Genomic DNA, 8,860 nt, shown 5'->3' on the forward strand with positions numbered 1-8,860 from the left:
GAATTCATGCATTACTTTAAAACTAAAACATAGCTGATATTTTCACTTTGTAAAAATGACAGAGGTGATCTTAATTTTCATAACTTGTCTGGAATTAGTTTAAGATTTTAACCATAAATCAAAACTGCATTGCTGTGCATAACACCCGTGAGACATCTGCAAGACTGTGAAAATACATATTCTTTTTCCTTTTTTTTTTAATGCTCCCCTTCCTTTCTCTCTGGTCACCAGGTCTCTTTTGCTGAGAGAAGGCTGATCATAGACAGAAGCACTGGCTCACTGTTGTTTGTGATTGCCTTTGAATTTATTCAGTAGTATCAGTAGCTACCACTGTACTGAAGTCAATACTAAAAATTATCGGTTTAGCTTTTAGCTGTAACTTCCACTAAATCTTTTAGTGGTTTATCGGTTTAGCTTAATAAAAGTTAACTTTTTAGTTAGTGGATTTAGCTGTGCCCACCACTGTCTATTTGCCCTGACAGTTTTTAGGCTGGAAGTGGGGATTTAATAACATTGTGTAATTGTAAGTGATGCTAGGAGTAACAAGACTGGCTTATTTTCTCATAGGGCCAGTTGAGAATGAAAAGACAGGGGGACAAGATATATGACTTCTTTGTAAAGAAGTAAATCAGGCACAGATAAGCCAAAGACATAACTCAGAGATGGTGAGGACTTTCCAGCTACAAGACACAAATAAACAAAAATGCTTAAAATGGCCGGGAGTTAAGAGGGTCTTAGTTGGCGGGTGTGGGGAAGCTGATGGTTTTTAGCCATGCTAATGCTCCCCAGAAGCATTAACTGAAAATAAAGTGTGAAGGACCTAAATGAGATGGTGAGGACTTTCCAGGCATGTGAGACGCAAATAAAGAAAAATGCTTAAAATGGCGGGGGTTAAGAGGGCTGTAGTTGGGGGATCTGGGGGCTGAAGGTTTTTAGCCATGCTAACCTTACCCAGAAGCATTTACTGATTAAAAAAAAGTCTGAAGGCGAGAACATGGCCATGAAACATAATGCCCACCAAGGACCTAAATGACATGGTGAGATGCTAAAGACCTTTGCTTGTTCCATGTCTGTGACATATACATATTAGACACCTTATGACCCTTAATCACTTGCTGCAAAGGTGCATAATATGACCCCTTTAAATTACAATACCAATAACGTTGCTTGAATGTGCGTGTATTCAGTGTTTAACACCTTTTGGTCCAAATAACACTTTTAAATATCTAATTCTATATGTGTAATACAGTATATTAAATGGAGATATTTGGCTTTCTAAAGGTGTGTTCAGATTATTGTGGTATTGCAAAGATATGTACTACCGAGAACGGTCTGTGCAGCTATACTGCATTGCACCTTTGCTAAACACTGCTAGCATGATCTATGTCATTCGCTGCACTTATTTTTGGACTTAAAGGGGCAATCTAGTATTTTTCAGCCTTTTTTTTTTAGATGTTTTTAGGTTAATCTTTTCATTCCAAACACAAACTATTTTAATCAGTGCAGTATTGTTTTAAAAGGCAAACACGGTCATGGGCTACAACTGCATAATGTAATTGATTGGGGCAAGCTAAAAATACTCAGTGAACTGTGTTTTGTTGTCACCAAACAGGCAAAAATGTCATTAGAAGTGTCTGTTAGGTGGAGATATAGGTAATTGTGAACACATTTACCTAACTAAATGCAGTGAAACCTTTTAAAATGAGCGGTTACAGTTAGCTGCTTACCTTAGCGTCCAGTCCATTTAGTAGCGCTGCTCTCCACTGAGACTTTATTGCTGATGATGGGCTCATGCTTCTGTTTACAACAGGAAGGGATGCTTCTTTTCTTTACATTCTAAAATGTGTTCTAAATGAACACTGTACTGATGAAAAGAGTTTTGTTGTCTCAAGTGAAAAGACAAACTCAAAACCAAACAAACAGGGCCTAAGCTGAAAAATACTAGAGTTCCACTTTAAGACTACGAGGTCTGTGAGAAAAGTATCGGACCTTTTTATTTTTTTCAAAAACTCCGTTGGAAGCCTTAAGGACAAGTTGGAACATGTCCAGCTATTAAACAATTTCTCAGATACTCACTCTACTGAAAGCCATCAAAAGCTGCCTGGTTTTTACAAATGGTTATCAACACGGAGGTGTTTTTCCTGTGGCGGCGCGCCGCGCTGGCTGCCTGCCAACGCACCAATCTGTCCGCATGTCTTTCATTACAAAATCTTCTTTAACAGTGGAATGTCCGGATAAACTGCTGATCCCGAGCTCTTCTGAAACTTCTCTGTTCTCTCACGACGTCCTGGGTCAACAGAGGCTTAAATTTGGAGGTTTTCAGCTCGAAACAGGCTGACGACAGCGCCTCAGAGCGTGGCGCGACGTCCCGCTCTGTGGGAAGTCCTTAAAGCGACAGTAACATTCCATAATCTCTCATCAGCCGTTAAAATTTTCACCGAAAACCAGCTGAATTTCTCGAATGGTGTCCATTTCGATCTGCCTCACAGGTTCTGAAAAAATTTTGATAAAGCAAAGCGCCAGTCTCTCAGCAAGTTGTTAGACAAAGGAATTCCGACGAGGGGGGTGGACCAGTGCTCACTCAAAGCCTGCCCACAGGCGAATGACGCAACCGACAGGCGTGAAAAAACTCACGCATGCGCACGAGGGTTCAAGGTTGGCTGATATAATCGCACGTGATTCAAATCCATATAGTTTTTGAAAAAAATAAAAAGGTACGTTATTTTTCTCGCAGACCTCATATTTTATAGCAAACCAGATTGCTGTATTTGAAGGCAGACATTTCTTAGTGCAGATTTTTTTTCCCCCTTTTGGTGTTTGCAGGAAACAAAACTGAAATGTAAAATCTGAAAAACAAATCTGTACATTGACATGCACATTATTAGCATTAGCCACCGCGAGTGCACCCAAAGACCTACTTTCCACTCACTGGCTGTGCGTACAAAAGAAAACACAAAGTAAAACATATTCAATTCTTTGATGCGTCACGACTGCACGCCGCATTCCTCGACTTAAGATCATTGCAGCACGACAAACTAGGTTTTTAGCTGCAACAGTGTGAACACAACTTAATAATATTCTCTTTTGGTTTTCACCTTGTTAAGGAGTATTTTAGCAGACTGAGTCCAGATTCAGTGTCTTACTCAAAGACACTTGAGCAGGACAGGAAGTTGCTGATCTTCAGCCATGAGGTCGCTCTACTTAATGGAGATTGATTTCACGTTATACATTTAAAACCTACTAAAATTAGGATACTTAAAATTAAAAAATCCTGCAGTAAAACCACATTTCAGTCATGGAAATATGAGCTTAATTATCCGTGTGCATTCATTAGCAATCATGAGGCAGAATCAGCAGAAACAGACATATAGACGGATGTTAATTGGAACATCTGGTAGGAAATAGAGACTTGGAGCAGGATTGAGTGTTTTTGCATTTTTTCAGCACGACTGGTGAAATGACTAAAAAAAAAAAAAAAAAAAAATCAGAAATCCTTGTGTCTTTTAACACCTCAGGTGTTTCTTACTGGACATGTCATTCCAAACACGGTGCATCTCCTCCGGGGAGATCTGGTGCACGGTGATAACCCGCCGGTACCTGCAGAGGCTGTAGGCCATTTTCCAGTGATTAAATCCACTGTTCTGATAAGGATGTATACCCAGCTTCCGCAAGCACAGTCCCACGTACACGTCCTCCAGGTGCAACAGTCTTGTGTGCAGTGAGGTTTTGTAGATCAGCTCGGCTACGTCTGCTGAGAACACGTAGCCGGTGCCCGAGCAGAACGGCGGGTACTTGCTGTCGGGGTACAGGTCTCTGGGCATGTACCACTTACTGCGCATATCCCGTATGGGGCCACCGTGGATCACGTAGCCAGTGAAGTACCTCCTCCTGGGCTTGGTGGTGGGCTTGAGCAGTTTGTAGATCAAATTGTCCATGTTGACAAAGATGTCACTGTCCGTCTTCATGATGTACTGTGCTTTGGGGCAGAAAGTCGCCACCCAACGCATGCCCATCATGGTCTTGAGGGTGAGGTTGTGGTAGGAATCGACAAAGTCCTCCACGACGATGTCATGGAAGATCTGACTCTCCTGTTCCACCATCTGGTTCAAAACGCCATCTGTGTTCCGGCCCAGCAGGAAGATGGTCATGATGCGGATGTCGCTAAAGGTGCTCTCGTCCCCCCAGGTCTCGCGGATGGCTTGCCGCGCATCAAACTCCTTGTGTGTGGTGCTGATGAGGATGACTAAGAATGGAGTGACGCTTTCACACTTCTTGGGCTCATTGATGACGAAGTTAAAGGCATGCGGGTTGAGCGGCCTGGTGCGGATGTTTGTGAACGTGATGTTTTTGGGGGGTTTCACAGTTCTCCGTATAGGCAAAGAGATCTGGCTGACATAAGATGACGTTGGACGTGATCCACTCAAGTACCAGAGGGCACTTGCCCAGCAGACCACCGTCAGCAGGTACAAACATGACACTTTTGAAGGCATTATGCTGCATTTAGGTGTATTATGGTGTGCTGGATCTTATGGAGCTTTCTTTCCATTCGCAGTGTTTGGCCTGGTGAGGCAGCACTAAGCTGCTCCAGCATGCAGTTTGACATTAATTGTCAGTAATGGATTACTTTAGAGAGAAGTGATGCTGCATGCATTTTAGTGCAAACCAATTTAAAATTGTGTGGCTCTCCAATTTCTCTTCTTGACACGTCTGCTTCTCCATTTACATCTGCAAAAGAAAGGAGAAACATTACATGAACTTAAAAAATGTCTTCAAAATGTGTTTTAAAATAAATCAAGAAAAGCAGCTTTGCAGTTCTACATTCAATAAGCTCAGGAGTTGTGGTTATACAGCAGTATGGACTTAACCAGTAACTACAGCAAGGTAAAGCACTATGCAAAACATTTTAGGTGCACCGCCATTTGACCTTTCATGCGATTCAAGCCTGACACTCGACCGCAATGGTAGATTTTACGAATCAGCTTGTTTCCACTTGCAGCAGAGATAACACACCGTTAAGAGTTGGTGGGGAGGCACATCAGCATGTCAAAAAGCCTCTACACTGTTTGATTAGCCATAATTATTCTCTGGATTGGCCAGAGGCAATACAGACAGCAGCAGTGTAGAACTGAAAACAAACCTTAAGAATAAGCACCAACAAGATAACGTCAGCTATTGCAGATGGTCACTGAATAATAGAATGACTCGCGTGTTGCCCGTGGGGATCCACGGGCTCTAGATTGGGTAGTGTTTATAAAACAGGTAGTGACATTTTTCAAGGGTGGTAATAAATTATGCAAAGTTTCTATAATGAGTTGGAATGGCGCATGAGTCCAGAATGTTTTTAGAACCTTAGACCTCAACAATTTTTAGAAGCATTCAACCCTTTTTTCCTGTTATGTAATTTTTAAATGTTAATTTACTGTCTTAATGTATTTATAAATTGTTTAGGTTCTTGTTATCATATACACACTATTATTATTATAATTATTTTATTTTATTTTTAGTTCTGTTTTATCCTTTGATTTTTAAATGAACCACAATGGAAATAAGTGTTTTCTCTTTCTTGTGTCATTAAATTTTTTAACGTATTTACAATTATATTATGTACTTACATTGAACTCACACTTTTAATATAAAGATGATTTACTGTCCCCCTGCTGGGATGGCGTGTTAGTCCAGAATGTAATTAGCAATGTTAGCTAATGTCCATAGATTCTACAAAAATATTAGTCCTATCAACGTTCCATTTTGGCAGCTTTCATTTACAACCCCAATTCCAATGAAGCTGGGATGTTGTGTAAAATGTAAATAAAAACAGAATTCAGTGATTTGCAAATCCTCTTCAACCTATATTCAATTGAATACACCACAAAGACAAGATATTTAATGTTCAAACTGAAAAATGTTATTGTTTTTGTGCAAATATTTGCTCATTTTTAAATGGATACCTGCAACACGTTTCAAAAAAGTTGGGACAGTGGTATGTTTACCACTGTGTTACATCACCTTTCCTTCTAACAACACTCAATAAGTGCTTGGGAACTGAGGATAATAATTGTACGTGTCATGACTGGGTAAAAAGGGGCATCCCCAAAAGGCTCCACTGTTCAAAAGCAAAGATGGGGTGAGGATCACCACTTTGTGAACAACTGTGTGAAAAATAGTCCAAGAGTTTAAAAACAATGTTTCTCAATGTTTAATTGCAAGGAATTTAGGGATTCCATCATCTACAGTCCACAATATAGTCAGAAGATTCAGAGAATATGGAGAACTTTCTACATGTAAGCGGCAAGGCCGAAAACCAACACTGAATGCCCGTGACCTTCAACCCCTCAGGCGGCACTACATTAATCATTGTGTAAAGGATCTTACACCGTGGGCTCAGGAACACTTCAGAAAACCATTGTCAGTTAACAGTTCGTTGCTACATCTACAAGTGCAAGTTAAAACTCTACCAAAGTGAAAGCCATACATCAACAACATCCAGAAACACCGCCGCCTTCTCTGGGCCCGAGGTCATTTGAAATGGATAGACGCAACGTGGAAAAGTGTGCTGTGGTCTGATGAGTCCACATTTCAAATTGTTTTTGGAAATCATGGACGTCGTGTCCTCCAGACAAAAGAGGAAAAAGACCATCCAGATTGTTACCAGTGCAAAGTTCAAAAGCCAGCATCTGTGATGGTAAGGGGGTGTGTTAGTGCCTATGGCATGGGCAACTTACACATCTGTGATGGCACCATCAATGCTGAAAGGTACATCCAGGTTTTGGAGCAACACATGCTGCCATCCAAGCAACGTCTTTTTCAGGGACGTCCCTGCTTATTTCAGCAAGACAAGCCACATTCTGCACGTGTTACCACAGTGTGGCTTCATAGTAAACGAGTGCAGGTACTAGACTGGACAGCCTGCAGTCCAGACCTGTCGCCCACTGAAAATGTGTGGCACATTATTAAGCGCAAAATATGACAACGGAGACAACTGAAGTTGTACATCAAGCAAGAATGGGAAAGAATTCCACCTACAAAGCTGAAACAGTGTCCTCAGTTGCCAAACGCTTATTGAGTGTTGTTAGAAGGAAAGGTGATGTAACACAGTGGTAAACATACCACTGTCCCAGCTTTTTTGAAACGTGTTGCCGGCATCCATTTCAAAATGAGCAAATATTTGCACAAAACAATAAAATTTATTAGTTTGAACATTAATTATCTTGTCTTTGTGGTGTATTCAATTGAATATAGGTTGAAGAGGATTTACAAATCATTGTATTCTGTTTTTATTTACATTTTACACAATGTCCCAAATTCATTGGAATTGGGGTTGTATGACCCAAAATACATAAGCATACCAAACGGCAAATATCAGCTGTGCTGATCAAAGTTATATGCACGGATGGATGGATAGACAGAGAGGTTCTTGTCTTTTCCACATTGTGCCGCAAGCAGGTGCTTCTATTTTTAGACACAGACAGTGGCAGAAGACATCAAATGCAAAACACATTTGACTCATGGTGCCAGCAACATGACACTTAACTCACTCATGGTAACAGCAACATGACACTTAAGTAAACTGACTAAACCAACTGAACTACAAAAACACCTAAATTAATAACACTACCAACACTGTTAAACTAACATGAACCGCAATAACAACATTTAAAACCCCAAAACCGTGAACTCCCATGGTGCATTGCAGCACAACGCCCATTGTTTACTGGTTAACTAAAATCACTAATTTCTAAAAAAAAAAAAAAAAATTGTCCTATTAACTTTCCTTTTTTTTTTTTTTTTTTTGCAGTGTTCATCCTTGACCCAAAATACATAAGCATACCAAACGGCAAATGTCAGCTCTCCCCAGTTTCGCCGTGATGTAAGCCATACACACACAGGCATGCACGCACATAGAGGCCACTTGGCTTTTACAATATAGATTGTCAAAACCTAAATAAATATTGGCTGGTTTTGTCAAAGAAATTATTTATTTTTAAAGATAACACTTGGTCACACATGTTACATTATTTATTTGTCTGTCTGTCTATTAGCAGTATTGCGTCAAAACTATTGCACAGATTTTGATGAAATTTTCACCACATATATATATTAGGCCATGGAAGACTCCATTAAATTTTGGAGGTGATCTGGATCCAGATTCTGGATCGAGATTTCACTTTATGTAGGCTTTGAGGGATTACGTCAAAAAGAAAAGAAAACAAAACTACTTCACAGATTGTCACCAAATTTGCACCATAGATACGTAGATATTAGGGCATGAACATTCCACTGAATTTTGTAGGTGATCCGGATCCGGACTGACGGATGTCAGAAATCTCAGATTGCTCTTGGTTCTTCTTCTTTTGGCTGTTTTTGTTAGGGGTTACCACAGAAGATGAACCATGTCCATCTCACCCTGTCCTTTGAATCTTTTTTTGTTTTACAACAACACCTACGTACCTCAACATATGCAAAGAAAATTACAGCATATTCAGTTTCCTGTCTTTTTGTTAGCGCCATCCATTACACTTTCTGAGACATTATAAATGCATTGAGTTGAATGCATTTACAATAAGCATGCAACGATACCACTTTTTCCCAGACCTAGTACAAGTATGAGTACTTACATTTGGGTACTCATTGATACTGAGTACTGATACAAACACTTAATACTACCATTACAGTTTTATGATGAGTTTCTAAATGTTTTCTTCATCAGTTGTTCCTTACGTTTTGACTATAACTGCTACCAATATCATTAGCTTTGTTTTTATTTACAAACATTTCACTTAAATCATGTAACATCACTTTGACTACAACAAATTGTCCTTTAACATTAACTGTGTGTTTCTTAACACATGACACTGCCAGA

The 8,860-nt window shown here is 39.9% G+C and overlaps 2 protein-coding genes across 2 annotated transcripts in view; one reads left to right on the top strand and one right to left on the bottom strand.

Annotated features, from left to right (window-relative positions):
- stk39 (serine threonine kinase 39) overlaps positions 1-4,370 on the top strand; it is a 105,132-nt gene extending 100,762 nt beyond the window's left edge. The window contains exon 20 of the mRNA XM_034187084.1: positions 4,183-4,370. The gene's annotated coding sequence lies outside the window, so the exon portion shown is untranslated. The remainder of the gene's footprint in view (positions 1-4,182) is intronic.
- Positions 3,440-5,207, bottom strand: b3galt1b (UDP-Gal:betaGlcNAc beta 1,3-galactosyltransferase, polypeptide 1b). The gene has a single exon (XM_034187090.1). It carries the CDS (start codon positions 4,488-4,490, stop codon positions 3,504-3,506), a length of 987 nt encoding a protein of 328 aa, XP_034042981.1. The 5' UTR covers positions 4,491-5,207; the 3' UTR covers positions 3,440-3,503.
- Between the last annotated feature and the right edge of the window lie 3,653 nt (positions 5,208-8,860).

Source organism: Thalassophryne amazonica, chromosome 14 (genome assembly GCF_902500255.1).
Source record: "Thalassophryne amazonica chromosome 14, fThaAma1.1, whole genome shotgun sequence".
Classification (NCBI taxonomy): domain Eukaryota; kingdom Metazoa; phylum Chordata; class Actinopteri; order Batrachoidiformes; family Batrachoididae; genus Thalassophryne; species Thalassophryne amazonica.

Coding starts and splice junctions, on each gene's coding strand:
- b3galt1b (XM_034187090.1), bottom strand. CDS start 4,490: ATGCCTTCAAAAGTGTCATGTTTGTACCTGCTGACGGTGGTCTGCTGG.